Source organism: Rhinolophus sinicus, linkage group LG10 (genome assembly GCF_036562045.2).
Source record: "Rhinolophus sinicus isolate RSC01 linkage group LG10, ASM3656204v1, whole genome shotgun sequence".
Taxonomy (NCBI): domain Eukaryota; kingdom Metazoa; phylum Chordata; class Mammalia; order Chiroptera; family Rhinolophidae; genus Rhinolophus; species Rhinolophus sinicus.
The window spans coordinates 39,442,667-39,467,190 of record NC_133759.1 but is presented as its reverse complement, the minus strand read 5'-3'; the positions used below and the strand labels follow the sequence as shown (position 1 = coordinate 39,467,190).

General features: G+C 39.7%; 1 protein-coding gene across 1 annotated transcript in view; it reads right to left on the bottom strand.

Moving 5' to 3' along the window:
- Positions 1 to 24,304, bottom strand: part of ATP1B3 (ATPase Na+/K+ transporting subunit beta 3) — a 39,799-nt gene extending 15,495 nt beyond the window's left edge. Inside the window, exons 1-2 of the mRNA XM_019747205.2 lie at positions 23,980 to 24,304; positions 3,468 to 3,596 (exon numbers count right to left, since the gene is read on the bottom strand). Of these exons, the coding sequence (XP_019602764.2) occupies positions 3,468 to 3,596; positions 23,980 to 24,088 (238 nt within the window). The 5' untranslated portion in view covers positions 24,089 to 24,304. The remainder of the gene's footprint in view (positions 1 to 3,467; positions 3,597 to 23,979) is intronic.
- Between the last annotated feature and the right edge of the window lie 220 nt (positions 24,305 to 24,524).

Sequence of the window (24,524 nt, the reverse complement as noted above, 5' to 3'; positions counted from 1 at the left end):
AGCTTTCCTTGTTTAAAAAGCATTAGATCTAGATTATTAATTCAGCTTTCCAAAAAGGCATCGCTTGGGTTTGGATGATCCCATTTGCCTATTTTTCCTTACTACTCCACCCACAGCAAATCACTATAAATTCAATAGTAACTTCTGATTTTTTATAAAAGTGTTTATTATAGTGTGGACAAAAAAGGGGCGCTGTAATAAATCTAACTGAAAGTAACCTCACAGGGTGATCTGATCAAAAATTCCTAACGGGGCAGGTCATGGTGGGCAGTCAGGCCCCAGGCCTGTAACTTCCCTAGTAAAAGGTCATCTTTGCCTTAAACAGGCCCTGTCCATTGTTTTGGGGTATCTAGGGTTAACACACCTTTGAAATGCCTCTTTTTCAGACCCTGTGGGTAGGGTTTGGAGTTAACAGTTTAATCCCGAGATATAAACTGCTTTCTGTTCTCCACGATGAATCCTTTCCATAAAGTGACCGGCCGGTACTACCAACTACCTGGGTTCAAGGAGCCGATTTTCCCGACCAACTTTTCTAGGGATTCAGGAACAGGAAAGTGAAAGAATTTCCTGAGAATGGGTCGGAATTCCCACCTGGAAACCCTACCTCTGGGAGGGTACCAACCTTCAAGAGAGCACATAATCTTGTTAATTATCTTGTAATCCAATTCCTCCTGGCCCCGCTTTCTCCCACTTACATGCAATCTTCCTTACATTCTCTCCTTAAACTGGGAACTGTCATTCTGGGAGCATTTGAGATCTTGCTTCCCGGCAATGTCGTCAGTCTGGCTCAAATAAATTCTTACAAAAATTCTCTGCAGGTTTCTTACATAGGCAGTAGAAATAAAACCTCTAATCACCCAATATAAGAAACGACTATCTGTCTATGTCTAAGTTTGTTTTTCTTAAGGTTATACAGCAGCAACAAGATATTTTATATCACAAGTAAAAAAGTAACAGCCAATGCAGCTTGCACATAACTATATAAAAACACCTAACTTTTAAGAAAAACCCAAAGTAAAATATGTAAATTTCTAAATTAAAGAAATTTTAAAGAAAAACATAAAGATACACATGCTATACAAAAGACTGCATTCCTTTACATGACTAATTTCTAACAGAATTTTTAAATGATTCCATTTACAGAAACTTTGTCTTAAGACCTAAATGTCTAAAACTGAATTTCCAATACAAGTTCCTTCTTAGATTGTTTAGCAATGCTCTTGGAGCCCTAGTTACAACCTGCTTAAAACACTAAAGTAAAAAACCACAGCAGGAATATGCAGAACAGCTGAATTTTTGACATAGTACATTCCAAATAAAGTTCTTAGCTTATCCCAAAACAAGAATGTCAACAGAATTTGAAAACTACAATAACTCTTATTTCTTCCCAATTTAAACCACTGGGGATGAGTGTGTGGGTGCATCTGTACAAGTGTGGATGGGAGGTATGTGTTTATGTTATATGTATATATTAACATATATACCAATTTCAAGCTAGCACTTATTTTACCAGGTATAAACACATTATTGAAATGATGGTTATGGTAAAAAAAACAAAAACAAAAACAAAAAACAACTTAGAAAATACAAGGTAGAAAAAAAACAAAAAATACCCACAATCCTTTTATGAAGAGAAAATCATGTATAACAAACTAATGTATGTTCATCTAATATTATATATCTATATATATGAACGTGTGCACATATACTTTTATTTATTTAAACTAGTAAGTACTACAATACAACTGGTAAAGAACTCATTTTAAAACTGTGTACTTAAATATACTGAATACATTTTACTTATATTACTTATGCAATTATAAACAGAGTTTAGTGTTTCTGAAATAGATCAGATTGTGTTCAAAGGCAATAAAGTCATGGAACTTAAGTAGCAAGAAAAAGAATTATTATCTTAGAATTAGTCTAAGTAGAAAGAAAACAGCCACAATGAGAGATGAGGGAAAAATCAGCATGGAGCTAGTTTCTGATACTTGGTCAAATAAACTGAAAGAGTTAAAACTTATTCACGATGTTTAGACAAATACCAGTTGCAAACAAAAGAAAAGCCATAGACCAAATTGTTCTAAGAAAAAATGGTTGGAGGAAACTCGTTCAGTTTGGCTACAGATATGGCTCAGAGGTCCTTGCAGTGAGCAAGGATCTGGAACAGGGTCCTCTGTCTCGGCACCCCTGACATTTGGGACTGGGTAATAATTCGTTGTTGTGGTGGCTTGTCCTGTGCAGTGCAGGATTTTATTTAGCAACATACCTGGCTTCTACTTGCAGTAGCACCTCTCTAGTATGACAACCAAAAATGTCTCCAGATACTGCCAAATGGCCTCTGGCTGAGCACCACTGGTCCAGATAGAAACCTCCTGCTGGATTCCCACCTTCCCTGGTCAGCCTGCTACTCCAGTCCTACTCCTAAGGGGAGAGCCTCCCACCTCTATTGTCTCTACAAGTTGTTCACACATTTTGGGGAATTATATACACCGGGGCTCCGCACATTATTATCTTACTTCTATAAAAACTGCCAGCACCTGGAGGACAGGGGCCATGTCCAATAACGAAGGCAGAGCTGGCATTCAGTTTTAAAAAGACAAAAGTGTGATTGAAACAAGTGTTTCAGTTAAGATTTTTTTCTGTACTAAAGTATACTCTCCAGTATCCTGGAGAATTTTTATCCTTAAGATCATCAATAAAGCAGCATTAAACACATTTAGAATATACACATTGTATTCTCTATTGATGTATCATTATTTAATATTTTTAACCACTTCCATACCAAGCCATTAAAACCATGAAGCACATATTTTACAAGACCACGGCTCTAACCTGAGCTAGAGCCAAAATATATATTTTGTAAGTAAATTAACCCAGGACAAAGTGAAACTGCTACCCTGTTTCCCCGAAAATAAGACCTAGCCAGACCATCAGCTCTAATGCGTCTTTTGGAGCCAAAATTAATATAAGACCTGGTATTATTACATTATGCCCAGTATTATTATATTATATATTATGTTATATATTATATTATATCACATTGTATTATATTAGATTAGATCTGGTCTTATATTATAGTAAAATAAAACGGGGTCTTCCATTAATTTTTGCTCCAAAAGTCGCATTAGAGCTGATGGTCCAGCTAGGTCTTATTTTTGGGGAAACATGGTACACATATTCATAAAAGCCATTCATATCTGTAACTGTATTGGTCAAATTTGGCTTCACTATAATTCTCAATATTAACTTCTGCCTACTCCTGGCAAAGGACTCAAGATTTATCAGCCCAGGTCTTTGTATCAGTATGTAAATATTAAAGGTCTTTGTATCAGTATGTAAATATTAAACAGCAAACAAAACCCAAAACTTTCACATTACCTAACCCCAAAGTTTATCTTTTATCTGCTAAGTTAGACAGATTTGTGATAAAGGTATAAAAGCCATGATAACTGCAACATAATTACCTGGACTAGAAATCTGGTCTCGATATTTTGGAACCTCATCGTTCAGAGTCTGAAGCATAGCCCACATTGTGAATGTGAAGAGTGCAGCCAGGAACCCATAAAAGACTAGGTAGAAGAGCAAGATCAAACCTGTAAAAGAAAACAAACTTATGAAACTGGAGATAAGCACATATGTTGAGTTCGCATGTGTGTCCAGGTTAAAAAAAAGAAACAAACCAACCACTGCAAGGCCAAGATTCCAAGCTTTGCCATGCACACAGCCAAGTATCTCCATATTCAGAACAATATGAATTTGCCTAAGCAAGGGGGATTTCAGCAGGCAGCACCCACATATCCTGTAACCCCTTCTCTCCTCTAACACTTCCAAGTAGCTTCCACAGAGCGTACTCAGGTTCAAGGTCAGAGCTTTAAAATTCCAACACATAGGGGAGTGTTTCCCAAAATGTACTTGATGACCTCTAGAAAGATAAAAGATGATTTTAGGTGGGAGAAGCTCAATATGTACATGTTCCTTTAAGTGGCAAATAGAAAAGAATTAGTACATCAACTCTGTATTTCACACAGTAGTTAAAAAATGGGTTGATTTAAATAGCCAAGAAATGTGAAGAAAGGCAAATCATGAAGACGGTATTCAATGAATCAAGTTTAGGAAACACTGGTCAAGTGGGAGGCTCATGCAAAAGTAAAAAAGAGGGTAAGACTGAGAAACAAGCTCCCCCAACCAAGGGGACTTCACAACTCCCCTGCTATACACAAGGCAAGAGTTGGCAGATGCAATTCTCAACATCAAGGGCTCAATCTTTTTTTCCTTCACAAAAGAAAAAACACTAAGATAGATCTATCGTAAGCCAGTGATTTATTTTGGGAACATCTAACATTAATTACTTTCTGCAAATGTCTATATTTGAAGTTCTAACATTGGAAGTGGTCACCATCAAGATTATATATTAGAATATGGTCACACATTTATGCTTAAATGTTTAAAAATTGATCAAAGAATATTAAACAAATCCTCAGGTACAACAGTGAAGAATATATATAGAACTCCTCAGAGTTGAATTAACATCAGCTTTATTTCCCAGTCTTAACAACCTACTTTTTCGTTTGCCTCAGTCTATTCCTCGCAGAGGGGCTAGAGCAGGGATTCCTAACCTGAATTCTATGGACCCCCTCACTCCCACCCCCCAGCAAGGATTAATGTCAGTGCTTCTGAAATTTTCTGTAATAATATACAGTGGTACCTCGGTTTTTGAACGTAAACCGTTCAAGAAGGCCATTTGAGTTCTGAAACGTTCGAAAACCGAGGCACAGTTTCCCCATAGAAAGTAATACAAAATGGATTAATCCGTTCCAGACCTTTGAAACCAACCCCTAAAACTGCAAATTTAGCATGAATTTTACTATCTAATGATACCATAGATCCATAAAATTTACAGTGTTCGTAAACTGAAATGTTCGTCAACGGAGACGTTCGAAAATCGAGGTACCACTGTATTTCAGAACATATCCTTGTTTTGGGGGGGAGGGGAACAGCTCTACAACATTCTTCTGATTCTCCAAAGACCCCATGACCCCAAAACAGACTGTGCCAAAATCTAGGTAATTTTTATTTTTAACCACAGGCCAGATACTGCCTCCCTTTTCAAGTAAAGGGGAAATGATTAAAGCAATTTCACTTTCATTTCCACTAGCATTCCCCCGTCCCCACCCTGCCACAATTACCAGGAGGCCAAGAGAGGGAGCGAGAGGACAGAAGGAAGAAAGGAGAGCATGTCACCTTCAGACAGCATCACTGCCCTACCACACACAGGGATCCTGCTGCAGAAAAAGGAAAGACCGATCTCAGTGAAGCAATCAGTGTAACTATAGGAGGAAACGAAACACATGCGAAGCCCAAGGCTAATTTAATGAAATATGAGAGAAATGCTTCTTTAAGATCTAGGTGTTTGTAGGATTCTTCCACAACTAGTTGTAGGAACTAATGGATAAAATACTCCACACAGCAGACCAAGGTGGACAAATACATAAATGTAATAAGAATGGGCTGTGTTCCCATAAAACCTCATACAAAAACAGGCAGATTGAGGCCACAGTAATTTGTCAACCGATGCGATATTAAACTGGAGAAGTCTGAAACAAAAGTGCTAAGAGTTTAATTATTTAGCAGTGTTTTTAAGTCATTTCAAAATATTAACATTTTCAAAACTTGATTTTACACTTCCAGGAAAAACACTGTAAATGAAAATTATAAAAATGGTTACAAAGGAAATGAACATATAGTAGACATAAACAAGCTGTATCCAAATATACTGTCTAAAGAACCACTTCACAATGAAAAAAAGTGTTAAAACTTCCTAGAGTTAGATTCATAGAACAGATAGACAAATTAATAGCCATGTCCCAAATCTGATGCCATATACTAGTTAAGTCAATTTTGAATGTAAGGAGTCAGCAAAGAAGTACGTGTATATAAGTGACTTCCAGCACTAAAGCAAGTTTTCCCTACTTATAAAAAAATCATTTTGCGGGGACCCAAATCTAACATTTAACAATTAAGATTAATCTCACTTATAAATATCATACATGAAAGACTACTCACAAGGAAAGCAACACTTAACCTCCTCTCCCCTACTAAGAAAAAACACACCAGAAAATAAAAGCAAATTATAAATTGCTGCTTTCACACAGGGGTGAAATTGCAGTGAGATACTCAGACGCAGTTTTCTGACAGGCTAACAATGACGGAGATCACACTGGGGGCAGCCTAGGTTAGTAGGTAATAGATTAGGGTAGATGGTACCTACTCAATGTGCCATGTCTGCTTCAGCGCTACTTACTGTAAGCAGGAAACCATAAATGAAGGCCAAACCGTGATTATACTGCTAATGTTCTTTAGCTTAAAATCCTTCAAGAATTTCCTAATGTCATTAACCAACTAAAGAAACATGGACTAAAATTCTGAAGAAACATCAGTATTCTAAATAGTCTGAAGTCAACAGAATCATAACCAAATGTTTACTAAAAACAAACATCAAAAAGTTTAATGCTGTAATTGCCATTTTTGAATCATTACAGTGTCATTCAAACAGTACAGAAGGTACAACAATCCTACTTCTACGCTCTGAGATCTAAGGGCATATAACAGAAAAACTGTCAAAAGACTACAAATTTCTGCCCCTCCTCACTCCCTCTTCCCTTTTGTTCCTTGAGAAATCCATTTTAAAATCCTTTTCCCCTCAGCTTTTTTCCTGAGATGCAGCTAGAGTCAGGCTTAGGCTAAAATCCTGGCCTGAGCATTTTCCAGCTGGGACATTGGACAAGTATCCCACTCCCATTTGAAAAACAAAGGGTAGTAGTATCTAATTATTCACATTACAGAAAGGAAAATAAAAATCAAGAGACTAGATGACATAAAAACAAAACTCTTCAGGGGAACAAAAAGGTCAACAACAAACTAGAAACATTTCTGGAATGATGCTGCAACCAGGCTTTAAGGCTAAACAAGGTTTAAAGTTCAATCTAATCAATTACATTTTACTCTCAAAAATGTTTTTAACAAATGAGGTTTAATTCATGTAGACTTTTTTTCCCCCCCAAAGATTTTATTGGGGAAGGGGAACAGGACTTTTTTTTCCAAGTCAAGTTGTTGTCCTTTCAATCTTAGTTGTGGAGGGCGCAGCTCAGCTCCAGGTCCAGTTGCCGTTGCTAGTTGCAGGGGGCAGAGCCCACCATCCCTTGCGGGACTCAAGGAATCGAACTGGCAATCTTATGGTTGAGAGGACGCGCTCCAACCAACTGAGCCATCCGGGAGGCAGCTCAGCTCAAGGTGCCATATTCAATCTTAGTTGCAGGGGGTGGAGGCCACCATCCCTTGCGGGAGTCAAGGAGTTGAACCAGCAACCTTGTGGTTAAGAGCCCACTGGCCCATGTGGGAATCCAACTGGCAGCCTTTGGAGTTAGGAGCATGGAGCTCCAAACTCCTGAGCCACCAGGCCGGCCTCTCATGTAGCAAGGCGTCTGGCCAAAGTTCACCCTATGTCACCTAGGGGAGAGAAATAGGTTGTGACCAGCCACTCGGGTTCAACCTCAACTGGGTGTCCGACAAGTCAGCCTGGCACTGACCACAAGCAGTAGCACAGACTCCCCGAGTTCAGTGATCAGACCCCCCCACCAATATCCTCACTTAAGATGCCACCCAAACTTCTGACCACCTGGCTACAATCTGGGAGGTTCCTACCACCCCCTCAGGCTTTGGAATGCATTAGAATAACTCAGAACTCAAGAAAGCACTATACCAATGGCTGCATTTTATTATCAAGGATACAGAAAGGGTGGGGTTCTGAAGGGAAGGCAGTTTCTATGCCCTCTCCTCCTAGAATGAGGGCACATCCCCCTCCCAGCACACCAATGTGTCCCCCAACCTGGAAGTTCCACGAAGCCTCAGTATCCAGAGTTATGGGTTTCATTATGCAGGTATGACTGACTAAATCATTGGCCATGTGACTGAACTCAATCTCCAGCCCCCTTCTTTACTCCCTAGAGGTCAGGCGAGCTCCAATCACATGGTTGGTCCTTCTGGGTACCAGCCCACCCTGGAACCTATCTATGGGCCTACTACCAGTCATTCTATTAGCATAATAAAGACACCCCTATCACCCAGGAAATTCCCAGGGTATTTAGAAGCTCTGTGCTAGGAACCTGGGACAAAGACCACACAAATTCTTTGTTATACAACACTGGCACAGGTAATGGGAGTTGGGGGGATCTTTAGGCTTCATCAAGTACTGCACATGACACACCTGGCTCGACACACTTTGAGACCCTATGATCTGACTCCCGACTCCTGCAAACGTCCTAGTGACCTGAACACCTAGATACTGGAAAGACGGCCTCTTCTGAGAATTCTGATGACTAGAAACGACTTCCCCTTTGTATATAAATTAGCATTGTTTAGTTTTAAATTTTTTCATTAAAGCAGAGGCAAGTATAATGTTTTATTTTCTTTATTTTTATTTTTTTAAAGATTTTATTGGAGAAGAGGAACAGGACTTTATTGGGGAACAGTGTGTACTTCCAGGACTTTTTTCCAAGTCAAGTTGTTGTCCTTTCAGTCTTAGTTGTGGAGGGCACAGCTCAGCTCCAGGTCCAGTTGCCGTTACTAGTCCCACCAACCCTTGAGGGAGGGGGACCGGCAACCTTGTGGTTGAGAGGACGCGCTCCAACCGAGCCATCCGGGAGCTCAGCGGCAGCTCAGCTCAAGGTGCCGTGTTCAATCTTAGTTGCAGGGGGCACTGCCCACCATCCCTTGCGGGACTCGAGGAATTGAACCGGCAACCTTGTGGTTGAGAGCCCACTGGCCCATGTGGGAATCGAAACAGCAGCCTTCAGAGATAGGAGCACGGAGCTCCAACCGCCTGAGCCACCGGGCCGGCCCATAATTTTTAAAAATCAATTATATGGGTAAGTACAAGTTAATATATGGACAAGTACAAGTTTAAAATCCTTTGTGTATTTGGGTTTTTAAAAATAACTTTTTATTGAGGTATAATTCACATTCCATTCGCCTATGAGTGGAATTGCTGGGTCATATGGTAACTCTATGTTTAGCCTTTTGAGTATGTGCCAGACTGTTTCCTAAAGCAGCTGTGCCATACTATATTCCCACCAGCAAGGTTCCAATTTCTCCACGTCATCAATATCTCTTATTGTAATTTTATACAGACATCCTAGTGGGTGTGAAGTGGATATAATCTGCATTTTCCTAATGGCTAATGATGTTGAGCATCTTCTCATGAGCTTATTAGCCATTTGTGTCTTCTTTCACTGTCTATTCAGATCTTTGGCCCAGTTTTAAATTGGGTTGTCTTTTTATTTAATTGAGTTATAAGAGTTCTTTATATATTATAGATACAAGCCTCATATCAGATATAAGATGTACAATTATTTTCCCCCTTTCTATGGATTATCTTTTCACTTTCATGGTAGTGTTTTTAAAGCAGAAAAGTTCTTAATCTTGATGAAGTGCAATTTATCTATTTGTTCTTTGGTTGCTTGTGCTTTTGGTGTCATAGCAAAGACACCATTGCCTAATCCAAAGTCATAAAGACTTTTCTTCTAAGAATTTTATAGCTTTAGCTCCTATGTTTCAGTCTATGATCTACTTTGCATTAATTTTTGTACATGGCATAAAGACTGGGAGAAAATTTTTACAAAACATTAAACCAATAAAGGGCTTCCTTGCATCTAGAATATATGAATGCTTACAATAACATTATTTTTTTTAAATGGGGAAAAGTTTTGAACAGAAACTTCACCAAAGATGTAAGGATTAGAAAACTAAGCTCAGGCTGGCCCTGGTGGCTCAGGTGGTTGGATCGCCGTGCTCCTAATGCCGAGGTCGCTGGTTCGATTCCCACATGGGCCAGTGAGCTGCACCCTCTACAGCTAAGACCATGAACAACGGCTCTCCCTGGAGCTGGGCTGGTGTGGGCTGCCCTGGGCTGCTGTGTGCTTCCGTAGGCTACCGTGTGAGCGGCCAGCAGCCAGCATGAGTGGCCTGCAGCCGGTGAGAACAGTTGTAAGTGGCCGACCAGCAACCAACTGCCTCAAGCCAGGGGTGGGGAGCCCAAGGCTCATAATACCAGCATGGGCCAGGGAGCTGTGTTCTACATAACTAGACTGAGAAACAACAGCTTGAACTACCAGAATGTGGGGGGTGGAAGGGAGGAAGAAGAAGGGGGGAGGAAAAAAAGAAAAAGCTCATGAAAAGGTTCTCATGACACCATTAATCATCAAAGGAAGGCAAGGCAAAAGAAAATCACCGTGAGCTGCCTGCCACCACTCGCTCCCCAGAATGTGCTAGAAATGTTCAAGACTGACCATACCAAGTGATGGTCCGGGAGTGGAGCAACTGCAACGCTTATACACCGTGGGAATGCACCAAAACAAAACAAAAACAACACAAAAAACATTCTATAAAACAGTTCGGCAATTTGTTGAAAAGTTAGCAATATGCACCTATGATAACATCTCACCAATACATTCCTAGATATGTGACCAAGAAAAATGAAAACACATGTTCATAGAAGAAAAGGTGTATGAATAGTCACAGATGCCTTATTTGTAATCACTAAAAACTGCAAATAACCCAAATGCACATCAACAGATGAATTAATTCGTCTATATCAATACTGTTCATGAACTATTTCTCAAAATAATTATGCTGAATGAAAGAAGTCAGCGCCTACTTCCCCAACCCCCAAAGTACACACTGCATGATTCCATGTATTTAAAATTTGAGAAAACGCAAACTAAAGTGTCAAAAAGCAGGTCTATTTTTGCATGGAGACTAGGGAGGTAGAGAGGTGGATTATAAAGGGGCAAGAGGAAATTTTGTGGGTGATAAATATTATCTTGATTAGTGCCAACAAATCTAAAAGAAATCCACCAGAAAAAAAGAGGGGGAAGAATGCGCAAAGAAATAAAATTTCTATCCAGATTGGCAAAAGTTGGAAAATATCCTATACCTAGACACAAACAGGTGAAATTTCAAAACACCAAAAATAAAGAAAAAATTTCTTAAAGCTTCTAAAAAGACAAAACAGATTACGTAAGGCAGAGAAATATGACCAATATCAGATATCTCATTAGCCAAAAATGAAACAATATATTCCAAATTGAGGAAAAATGATTGTGAACTAAAAGATCAACCAAAAAAACAAAAGGACATTTCCAGACACACAAGGACTCAGGATTACCTCCCTCAAATCCTACCTGAAATTGGTCATGCAATACAAAAAAAATTGAAGAGCAATAGCAAAAAATTGTTAAAAACTCAAGAATCCTCCAACAAAGCAAGGGAAAAATAAAATATAATAATGGAAAACTATAAGTAGTAGTTAAAAAAGAATGTTCAAAAAAGTAGTCAAAAACCCTAAGAGGAAAAAGTAACCGCAAAATGATACACACCACAGTACTTAAATTTAAAATACTCAAAAGAAAAGAGTACAGAATTCAATAAATATACTTGTATGTATGTATTTATACACAGTGTTTGTTAATGGCCCACAAATGTACAAAGCAAATTCATAGCGATTACCTCTGAATAAGGAAGGGATTGGAATTCCTCTCCCTCATCAGATCTAAGGAATAACTCATATACAATAACTTTCATTGATTTCAAATGCACAATTCTATGTTGACTGTTGTATAACCTGTAAAACCACCACTACACTAAAAATACAGAAATTTCCATTACCTCCAAAAGATTCCCTTGTGCTCTTTTTATAACCTACACATCCTTCACCAGTCAGCCAGTGATCTTGTCACTATATTAGTTTGTATTTTATATAAAGTTAAAAATTTTAATTTGTTTAAATTTAAACAGGGCAAAAATATTTTGTATTAATAAACAGTAAATAAAAATCAAGATACAGCATGACAGCCATGAACCTTCGTGATGCTAAGTGGCTTGCAATATATAAAACAAAAGCAGAATTACAAAACTTATCACAATCATGAGTATATTTTAACAGACCTCTCCCAGAAATAGACTGAGTATACAATAACAAAAGGATAGTATTTTTAAAACGCAACTGACAGTTATCTAATATATGTAGAACGTTTTAGTCACCAGAATACAAACTCTTTAACAACTTAGAACATTGCTCCCAAACTGATCATGACTTAAATTACAAAAACAACAAAAAATTGGGCAGGCCCAGTGGCTCAGGCGGTTGGAGCTCCGTGCTCCTAACTCCAAAGGCTGCCAGTTCGATTCCCACATGGGACAGTGGGCTCTCAACCACAGGTTGCCAGTTCAACTCCTCAAGTCCTGCAAGGGATGGTGGGCTCTGCCCCCGCAACTAAGATTGAACATGGCACCTTGAGCTGAGCTGCCCCCAGATGGCTCAGTTGGGTGGAGCGTGGGCTCTCAACCACAAGGTTGTCAGTTCAATTCCTCTAGTCCTGCAAGGGACGGTGGGCAGTGCCCCCTGCAACTAGCAGGCAACTGGACCTGGAGCTGAGCTGCGCCCTCCACAACTAAGACTGAAAGGACAACAACTTGACTTGGGAAAAAGTTCTGGAAGTACACACTGTTCCCCAATAAAGTCCTGTTCCCCTTCCCCAATAAAATTAAAAAAAAAAAAAAAAAAAAAAAAAAACCCTAAAAAATGAAGGCCACATTCTCTAAAATCAAAGTAAATATATTAAAAATTAAAATAAAAAGGTAGAAAATAGACTTCTAAGTAGTCTTCAGATTAAAAAGAACAAAACCTGAAATTTAAAACGATAATGTAGTCAGAGCAGAACACAAAGGAAAATCCACAGCCTTACATGCATTCACAAAAACAAGTAAGACTAACAAAAAAGCCAGGTTTTTAATTCAAGACTAAATAAATTCAAGGAAAGAGAGACTTAAGACAAAAGCACAAATAGAAACAAATGCAAAAAATATTTAATTGATCAATAAAACCAGTTTTCAGTTAGTAAACTTGAAAATAGATGAAATACGATTTTTAAAGGAAAACAAACATTTCAAATCAGTTTTTTACAAAAAATAAACAGAGCTGTACCCCTAAAAGATACCAAGTCCAAATAGCTTAGTTGGTTCTCCCAATTTTCAAGGAATAGACTTTTTTTATACATAAATTATCCTTTCTGTATGCTCTGTAAGTTACCTAAATAGTAATTTTATAAAGCTAGCACTATCCAGATACCAAAACTGAACAGAAAAGTACTCACCCAAATTACACATTCATTTTATTTTACAAACTCTTATATAGAACTTATGTACTGTAGTGTGATACAGACACAGGAGTGGAGACATGAATCAACAAAATACGATATCCAAGAAAGAATGCATATAAAATGAAGTTTTGTATTAACAAAATTGGCAAGTCAAATCAGTGAGGAAATGATGGATTATTCAATATATTTGGGGATAAGTGATTTGGTACAGTCTATAAAAGATCGTCAAATTCGTGATGCCAATTTAAAACAAGCACAATTTTAAAAATAAAAGAGTAAAGAGACAAAAAAGAGCAAAAAGATGAGCAAGCGACTGAAATGGAAACTGAGTAAACATAAAAATATCCTCAGTTGCAGTTATCAGATAAATTGCAACTTAAACCAACCAGATACCAGCAAACTCACAAAATTTTTAAAGAGTGAGAATGTCCAATGCTCAGAAAGTTGAAGGGAAATAGGTTCTTTTATCCACTGCTGGTGGGAGTATAAATTGGTACGGCTTTTTTAGAGGACAGTCTATTAATAATAAAAATAAGCATATACCATAAACTGGAGATTCCATTTCTCAGTATCTACCCTAAATAGTTACGCACACATACTGCAGCAATTTTTAAGAGAAAACTTGGACACAATCTAAATATTCACCACAAAGAAATTTATGTATCTTGGATCTATATCTCTACACTATGGACTATTGTGCAATGATTCAAAGGAATAAATCTCTTTTACTGACATGGAAACATAACCAAGACATACTAAGTGAAAAAAAAGCAAGTTCTAGAACATACATTTTTCCTATTACTCATGTAAAAGTGGAAAATTACTTATTCCTAGGTATTTCATAGATAGCCATAGATACACATATGTAAATGCACTGAAAACGGACAGGAATACTGACAAATAATCATCTTCAGGAAAGACTCCATGATAGGTGGAAGGCAGTAAAGAGAAACATATGAATATATTCATGTACTCTTTTTTCTCCAAGATGCAGTTAGGAATATTTACAAATACACAGAAGAGTTAAATGAAATCTAAGTAACACCAATAAACCCTTCCAGATTCTACAGTTAAAACTCTATTACATTTATCTCGTAGCTATTCACCATTTACTTATTTTGTATGCATTTCAAGTTGCAGATGTCAGTACACTTCACTCCTAAACACTTCAGCATGCATATTAACTAAAACTGAGAGAAAAATTACCTTCAGTGAAACACACAAGTCTCCAATGTACCAACAGACGGCTTCTGACAGATGCATTCACCTGATTCAAACTCCTATCAAGATACAGAAATTACCGTCCTCCTACACAGTTCTCATGCCCCTCCCCAGTCAATCCTCATGCCCACTGCCCTAGAGGCAAACACCATTCTGGGCTTTTTTCCAGCACAGATAAGTATTACTTGTCTTAGAAATTTCACGTAATTGAAATCATATAGTATGTATTCTCTTCGGTGAAGCTTCTTTTACACTAATCCTCACTGAGATTCATCCAGGTTTTGTGTATCTGTTCCTTTTTACTGTTGAGTAGTATTCCATCGTGTGGACACACCAGTTTGTTTATCCATTTTCCTGCTGATGGACACTTGGGCTGTTTCCAGTTTGGAGCAACTACGAATATTCTTGTACAAGTATTTTCATGGATATGTTTTCATTTCTCTTGGGTAAACACCTAGGAGTTTATCCAAAGTAGATACACCAAATATTATGTTTTAAGAAGTATTACAGTTAACAGTGGTCACCCAGGGAAGAAGCAGAGGATGACAGAAGACTTACTAATTGTTCACATCTGTCTTGTAAAAATTCAAACAGTGGTGTTACTTTTGTTACATGAAAAGAACGAAGCCAAGAATCCACATTCCACTTAAGACCAGTTCAGGTTTCTTGGGTCAACCTAGACCACTAACTCTTAAGTTCCAAAGAGAGGTCAGCAAACCACAGAGGCTACCCGTTTTTGTAAATAAAACATTGAAAAACAGCTACACCCATTAGTTTACATATTGTCTGTGGCCACTTTCAAGTGACAATAACAGAGCTGAGTAGTTGTCACAGGCACCGTATGGCTGGCAAAGCCTAAAATATTATCTGGTCATTAAAGTTTGCCGCCTCCTGTTCTAAAGCATTCATACAGGTTTTGCTTTCATTTCAAAGTGACATTTGAAACTACCTCATACAACTTTTCTCTTATAGAGGAAAATGAGATTTAAAATATTATCTAAGCTGAGATGGAGATGTGGCACTAGAATTCAGGTCTATATTCTGAGTCCTAGTTGGGTTGCCTTCTTAGCATATTTGTGTATTTCTAAGATTCATGAAGTTAAAACACTTATTTCATATATACGTGTATGTATACGTATCTATAATAATGCCAACAGGCTCACTGTTACTATGATGACCTATCTGGAAACTTCAAAATGAATCAGGAGTTTAGTGGAACAGACTCATGGTAAGCTAAGGGGAATTAAGTCTTTATACACAAGTTTCTCTACAATAAGACTTTCAGTGTGAAGCTATAGCAATTAACCTATAATACTCTCAACTTTAGCTCAATGAACAGGTGAATCACAAACTGAAACTAATTAAATGATAATTTGTTCATCAAAAAAATAGTGTTGACTACGTGCTGGTTGTAGGGATACACAACACAGAGGTAAATCATCTAGTTAGTAGGAGCGATATATATAAACACCTTTAATCCAGGATACAAAGTTCTAGGTGCTATGGGATACGGGGAGTAATAGGACCAAAGCTGCAGCCTTAGAAATAACCGGATAGCAGTGAGGTTACTTGCACTGGTTTGGGTCACAGTGACTCTGATGAGTCCTTGGAACTTTGTGGGGTGCAGCAGGCGCTAAAGAGCCCACTTTCTCAGAGTCAACAACACTGTACTTTTTCAAAAGCGGCAGATAAAAAAAGTTGGAAAGCCAATGTTCTATGTGAACTTGGAACAACTTTGAAAAAGTTCCAGAAGCTCTTTTATCGGGTGCTTTAAGATTTGTAATCAGAGAATTTAAAAGAAAAGGCACGACCAGATCTTAATAAAGTAGGGCAGTTTGGTGGGAGTGTTAAGGGCTAAGAAATTTCCAATCAGTGGTTAGCATTATGAAGCTAGGAAAAATGAGCACCCCAGGCTCCCTGAAAGGGTGCTATCAGAAATATTGGGGGCAGGGGGTGTCTGCAGGGTGAACAGGCCAGAGAAAATTAATTCCTGAGTTAATGGCAGTGGCAATGAGAGTGTGGGTCACAGATTCAAGAGGTAACTGGCACCACCCGGCCAGGTTTTGAGCCCAAATGACAAAAATAGCCACGCTGCTTTAAAAAACTGCAAACATAGGAGCAATTCAGACCTTCAGTGGAGAAAGAGGAAAGCGCTCCATTTACTAGGTGATACATAAGGTACCGGAATCATCTAAGACTCACTCTCTCAGGTTTATGGGATATTCATGAAGCAACGGGAATCTGAGAGAGATGTTAGTCAAGAAGTAAAACCTGTGAGTGACCCCGGCAATTGTTTTATGAGATGGCAAGGGAAGGCGATGAGTAAACAAGACAAAGACAGAGCCTGGGAAACAGACGTTTAGGAAACATGAGAGTGAAGAGCAGATAGGAAGGTACCAGGAAAAGAATGGTTAGAGAAGCATGGAGTGGGGGGTGGGCTAAGAGTATATTTTACACACACACAGTGTGATCAAAAAAATACAGTGAATATTTAAATTTTAAAAAATTTATTACAGTAAAAGACACATTGCCATTAATCCCCCTCAAAATCCTCCCCCTCGCTTCAAACACACTTATCCCATCGTTCTTGCCACTTTCTGAAGCAGTTCTGGAAGTCCTCTTTCATGAGTCTTTAGTTGCACTGTCGTGGCTGCCTCGATGTCCTGAATCATTCTGACTTTGGGGAAGAGTCAGAAGTCACACGGTGCCAGATCCGGTGAATAAGGTGGATGAGGACACACCGTAATGTTTCTATTTGACAGAAATTGCCGTATACCAGAAGTGATGTGTGACATGGAGCCTTTCCATTGTGATCAAAAAACACGGTGAATGCTGCTGCCGAGTGCCATCCAACAGAAAGGCAAGGATCTTCAATACGGGCATCGAACCTTAGTAACAGTGTGTGACAAGTTTCACCTTGTTTGGTGCAGTCAGTCGGGTGTGAGCTATGGTTGAGAGAAAGTGTGTTTTAAAGTGTGCTGTAAATCATCCTCCATCATAACGACACTCCATGTCGCACATCGCTTCTGGTATATGGCAATTTCTGTCAAATAAAAACATTACGGAATGTCCTCATCCACCTTATTCACCGGATCTGTCACCATGCAATTTCTGGCTCTTCCCCAAAGTCAAAATGACCATGAAAGGTAAACGTTTTGAATCAATTCAGAACATCAAGGCAGCCATGTGAGCGCAACTAAAGACCCTCACGAAAGAGGACTTCCAGAACTGCTTCAGAAAGTGGCAAGAATGATGGATAAGTGTGTTCAAAGTGAGAGGGAGTATTTTGAGGGGGATTAATGGCATTATCTTTTACTGTAATAAAATTTGTTTTTTATTTAAACATTCACCATAGTGTTTGATCACACCTCATATACGGCCACTTTTTATACACCAGATACTGTCCAAAGAAAAGTACTTCATGCCTTGGAATGGGTCAGTTCCAAAGTCATACCTTACCATGGCACTAGCAAAATACTAAGGGAAAGTCACAAATAGAGCCAACTCCACAAACAACTCAGTAAGAAAGCTTAAACAGGTATGTGGCAGGCTAAGTTAGAGAATTATTTTCAGAAATATTAGCAATAGCACCCTGTAGGGGAACGGATGACAATATTACACAAGACCCCATTAAATCTGAGAGCAGGTAAGATTAAAAAGAAAAAGCCTAAAAAACAATAAAGCAGGACTCAGGAGACCTGAATAATAACCCTGGTTCTATCATCCTAATCAAATATACAACCCAGGTCACAAACTCAGCTAAGTATCCAATGAGAAAGTTAAGTGGAAGCTTCTTCAGAACACTGAACTATGTAAATCTAACAAATGCTGTAGCAAAAAAAACAAAAAACAAAAAAAGAGGGTAGAGTGTGGAATGTCCAAACCTTAGGGGAACCATTATACTATGATACACCAATACCATCAGACATTTAACACAAAGTTGCATGGCAGACAGTTGGCTCACTTGGTCAGAGCGCAGTGCTCATTAACACCAAGGTCACCAGTCTGATTCCCACATGGGCCAGTGACGTGAGCCCTCCACAACTAGATTGAAAACAATGACTTGACTTGGAGCTAATGGGTCCTGGAAAAACAGTTCCCTAATATGTCCCCTCCCCGCAAAAAAAACCAACAACGTTGCAGAAGACTAATTACACGGGAACATTTCATAACAGTGCTCATTCATTCAATGATTTTTATTACATTCCCACTAAGTGCCAGGCAACAGGCTAGGTGTTAGAGAATCAAAGATGAATAAGACGTGAATAACAAGCTTACAGTCCAATAAATGGGCAACAACAGTACGACATAAAGTCATAAATGCTCTAACAGAAAACAGTATTATGGGATACACAGGAGCACTCGACACAGTCTTAAGGCAAACAGGTGCTCAGAAATATTGACCAGAGATCAGGCCATCCAAGCTGACAGCTGAGTAGCCGTGCCAAGGTGAAGGAACGAGAGGCTCAGAAGCAAGGAAACAAGTCCAGAAGGGGTAGGAGAGAAAGACGTGAAATAGAGAGAGATGACAGGAGAGGAATAAGCCAGTGAGATTATAAAAAGTTTGTATTCTATGCTAAGGAGCACCTAGGGACAATGGAGATTTACATGAAGAGGGACCCATGAAACAGCCAACTGAAGATTTCTGACAGACAGTTGGTTGAAATATGAAAAAGCCATATGACTAAGAGATGCAGATTTGGGAGTCCTAACACGAAAGCCACCAGAACACATAAATTCTAGCAGAAGTATGGACCGTTCCCATAGAGGTGACAGAGAGGGCCAAGGACACTCCCAATGCATCAGCCTCTAAGAAGGTGGCAGAAGAATAAAAAAACACTCCCTTCAAACATTCAGTAATAAAACTAGGTATCTAACTGTATATTTAAAATTTTTATTTATACATTTAAAATTTTTTATTTACTCATAGGAAAAAAGATTAAAATGTTAACAGTGGTTATTCTAAATGGTTAAAGATTACAGGTGAGTTTACTTCAAAATCAACATAAATGCATTAATTAGAAAATAATAAATGTATCTTTCAAAGTTAAGTGGATTTTTCCTCCTCCTATTACACAGTGTTAAATGATGGGTCCTTAATCAAACATATGATAAATCACGGAAAAGTTGTTACTTTTCCCAAAAGGTAGGAGGGTTTTATAATTCTTTGGACGTAGCTATTAATAATTTAATTCTAGACATACAAATTCAAACTTCAATTTCAAAGAAATCAAATGATTTGGGGGTGGGGGAGACTGCTCTTTAGCAACAGTAAAGTACATATTATGGTAATTCCAATGGTGTCTGGAACACAACACATGAATTTACCCCTCCCCTGCCGCTACCTGCCTAGGAACTAGTACTGCTCCTGCTAGTACATCATGATGGCTCAGGATGGCTCTGCCACACCCACCACTGACCTTCGTGTACAGTCTGCACACAGGCAAGTCCTATCACTTTCCCAATGGTGCATGTTTTTGTCAAGTTTAGAAAGTCACACTCCACAGGACAAAGAACAATACCTCAGAAAACCATGTGATACTGATAAAATAAACACACTTGCCTTCTCCCCTACAGCCAGATACCCAAGAAGGGATAGGATAGTGTCTGATCTCCAAAGCAGAGCATTTACTGAGGCATGACCCACAATAGGAGCAGGTGACTGAGAAAATGGCACTTCACGGACCTATTACAAAAGAAAATGCACATGAACAAAATAGTTGTTAATAGTTTCGGTCCGGAATCCTGACTCTGCTTTGAAATCAGTACTCAAGTTCAAAGTTAATATTAATATAAAGCATTCATTAACAAATAACCTTAAACTAATGAACTCTAAAAAAGCCCATAAAGCAGATGTCATTAGATGAGGTCATGTCATAATTAAAAAAAAAAAAAAAAGCTCTGGTCGGGGAGGCAGCCTGAAGGCCCAAGGATTGTCACTGAATGAGTGAATCTGGACAAGTCAGATATGTGGGTTCAATTTTCTCACCTATGAAATGAGGGTACAGGGTTAGGTTAGTGGTTTTCAAGCTTTTCTGACTGAGACATAGTAAGAAATACACTTTACATTGGGGTTATCTAAGTATAAAAAATACAGAAAAGTTACATGGAACATAATAAATAAACTTATTAGGTAGAATGAACTTTGATATTTTTTACTATTCTATTTTTCATTATTTAAAAAAATGTTAATTGAAACACGTGGTCTACCTACAGTTTAAATAACACTAGATGATCTCTAAGCTATCTTTCACTACGATTGTATTTAATGCATTTAGGCTTAATATTTGTAATATTAGCCACAAAGTGCTAAACTTTTTTTTCATAAATGGCAACTATTTATTCCTGATGTGTCTTTACTGTTCAGATTCAGAAACATGCTCTAGGTATACTCTGATCACCTACATAGTGTGCTTTAGAAGGTTGGTGTGACAATCAAATGAGGTGATTTTCTGTATTTAAGCATTTTAAACTGCTGTAACCAAGTGTAAGATATTAGTCAAATATTTAAGTAGCTACTCAAAATCTTTATATGTAGATGTTTTAAATAAGGCAATGTGATGTAACGTGCAATATTTCACTTTATACTAAACGGAAATGGCAAAATTGCTTTGTAAATATACGTGCTTTTAAAATACCGAATGAATTTTAAAAGGAACCTCAGATTATATGGGACAAATGTACTAAAGACTTGAATATAAAAAATAAAATCAGGAACCATCTTAAATGAATGTCTTTATAAAATCCTTGGGGCAGAATGCCTTTCTCTACATGCTTGCAGACCCAGCAACTTCCCTAAGATAAAAACAAAAAGAAGTAACCACCCTCATCCCAGTGACATTAAATTCAAAAGCAACTAGGAAAAAAATTGCACAAATGAGTTTTTTTCTTAAGAAAAACTTAACATGTTTTCAAAACATGAAAGTTACATACATTATATTTGACTTAGAAATTCCACCAGTAGAAACATATCTCAAGAGAATAAATTTGTAAAAATGTATAAAGGTAAAGGGAATTGGGGAGGAGGGACCCGTACATTCAATAATTCAATTAAAAGAAAAAAAAATCAAGAGTTACTCATTTTCCCTATTTCCCATGCATACATGAGGTATATATGTTAATAAACTTGTTTATTAAAAAAAATCAACAGTACATCTAACTATACAATGGAACGCTAATCAGCTATTAAAAATGGTGATACAGATCTTAACATGGGAAGATGACCGCTCAAAAGATAATAAAGCACCTAATTGTATGATCTCTTTTTGTAAAAAAGAAAAATAATGGTATACACATTCCTGAAGTCTACCCGCTATACCGAAATACTAATAATGGGCATCTTTGGGGTGATCAGATCAGGCGGGTAGCCCATACAGTGCCTTTCTGAGAATAAGAACAAGATACCCCTTCTCTAGGCAGACCCCCATGCTCTAGAGTACACAGCCTAGTGAGCTGAATATGGCTTTCTGCCTCCACACACCACTTCCCCACGTACCTTTGGAGGGATGCCCTTAGGTTGGGATAATTGGATAATATGATAATTTTTGCCTATTTACGCCATTCTGCACTGGCTTACTATTATTACAATAAACACAGTTTACTATTTGTTGATAAGAGTAATACTTTATTTTCAATTTTGATAAAAGGTCTTGCCTTAATCCCTAAAACTAATCCCAACTTTACTGGTACTACTTTTACTGCTCTTAAGGAATGTCCTATATCCTTTGATAATTTGTGCACAGGTAATCTATTTAAATGCATATACCAAATAAAATCTCTACCCCAATATCATCCAATACAAAGGTTAGACAGAGAGTCCTACCTGTAGTAAGAAATGTCATTCTAATACAAAGTGAAGCTACTAATGACTGGAAAAGCCACTAAGAAAAGGAAAAAGTTAAGTCTACGAAAATTAATCCTTCTCCACGACTCAAAAACTCCTCCAGCAAAAGTTAGTGCAATCTAGAAACAATAATAATTGTTCACCATCCCCCCCCCTCCGGCAAGTTAGTGCAATCTAGAAACAATAATAATTGTTCACCATCCCCCCCCATTTAACTGCGGATGCAAGATGTATTTCCTCATCACACTAGTGGGTTCCCAAAAGACAGCCATTTAAATAAAAATCGTGAGTGATTACCATGCAGTTAGGCAAGGCATCTGTAAAATAATACAACCGCTGGACTAGGATTAAAAAAGAACTGGGTTCTTTTCTTGGCTCTGTGGGATATGTAATTTCAAGCACAGCAAAATCACAATTTCTCCAGATCCTTTTTTTTTTCCTTCTCTAAAGTGAGGGTTGGGCTAAAAACCTCCAAGGCTCCTTTCAGCTTGTGATAGGACTTAAGCCACCTTTTCATCCACTCTGGAAGAGCCAATTTCAGTCAGCAGCAAACTCTCTAATAGCTAATTTACTCTTCATGCTTCTTGTTAAAATGTGCCCACATAGTTCTCAACTCTAGAAATTTATTCTGACTCAGAAAAAAAGGTCTGTCAAGATCCACAAACGAATTTTTTTCAAAAGCCCCCCCGCAAAAAAGTAAAACTTAGTTTACTTAAGTATAAAGGCAAAACAGAGAAAGCCAGAGTGAGCACTAGTCCTTATTCAGACATCAATACAATTAAAAAAAAAAAAGAGGCACTAAAGCAACACTACACTAGTGAATGGTTTAAATATTTCTTTTAAAACAAAGAACTCATGTAGAAAAACTGCTAACATACAACCATCACTACGTTTGAAGGCACAGAACATTGTGCCATTCAGATAGGATTTACTTCCCCCCAAAGAAACAAATTTCTAAGGAAGAAAATCTCTGCAATTAAAAAAGGAATTAGAAAAAGAAACCAAGCTATAAAGGTCTTTTCACTGTCCAAAATCAAGTGCATTTTCGTGGCGTAACTCACCGCGGCATTCATGCAACCCACACACTTAACACTCACTCAACTCGCACTCTTCCGACTGGTTGGGGTGGCAGCGTAGACGAGTCACAAGATAGCGGCGGGAGTGGAAATTTCCTCTCCCCCGGCGTGGGGCAGGGTCTGGCTTCCTCGAACCACTCGGCGCCGCCCGCGCCTCCGCCAGGGCCTCTCCCTACCGCCGTGCTCTATACAAAGGAGGCCAGGGCGCTCGGCCCCCGCACACTCGGGACTCGGATCCGGGTAGGTCCCCGGCTTCCAGCGCCGCCGGAGGCGGGAGGCCCGGGCAGCACGTGCGCCTCACTCCCGGAGGGGAGGAAGAAACCAGCACGGCTGGGCCGGGGCTGCCCGCGGGCCCCGCTGCTTCGGCCGCAAGCGATGGCCGTCCCGCCCCATGAGAAATGAATGGGGCCGCGCTCCGCTGTCGCTGTCGCCGCCGCCGCCGCCGCCGCCCGGGGTAGAGTCTGGAGGCCGGGGGCGAAAACCGCTGCGGGTGGTGGAGGCGGTGGCGGCTCCTGGGGCCCCCGCGCGGGGGGCCGCCTCCCGCTGTTCCTTTACCACCCGATCCCGCCCGGCGCCCCCCGGACCACAGCCGGCCCCGGGCGCCCAACCGCCGCCTGCTCACCCCAGCTCTTGGCGGTGCGCCCCAGGAACTCTCCGGTGGTCGGGTTGTAGATGAAGAGCTTCCACTCGGCCAGGCTCTGGTTGAAGGACTTCTTGTCTTTCTTCGTCATGGTGTGTGCGCCAACGGTGAGAGGAGCGGCGGCCGCGGGGGTGGAGGCGGCAAGGAGAGCGGAGGGGCGTCCCGGCTCAGGCGGCGCAGCCCGGAGACAGCGGCTGAAGGTGGGACGGCGGAGGAGCCCTCCTCACTGCCGTGCGCACTCAAGCCGACTGCGCCGCGCCGAGCCGGGCTGCCGCTGGGGCCGCGGGATCCTGACGTCTCCGGCCGCCACAGCCAATCCCCGCGCCGCTTGGCCCGCGCCGCCGCCGCTGCCACAGCCTCCCGCCCGCGGCCAGGCGCAGCCCCAGGCGGAGAGCACGCCCCGCCCACAGCCCCGCCCATCCCTGCGCGCCCCGCCCTGCGAGTCCCTGCTCGGGGGACGCTCCGGCCTCCCTTCACCCTGGTCAGAGGAAGCAAAAACTACGCCCATCAACTTTAAAAACCTCCAG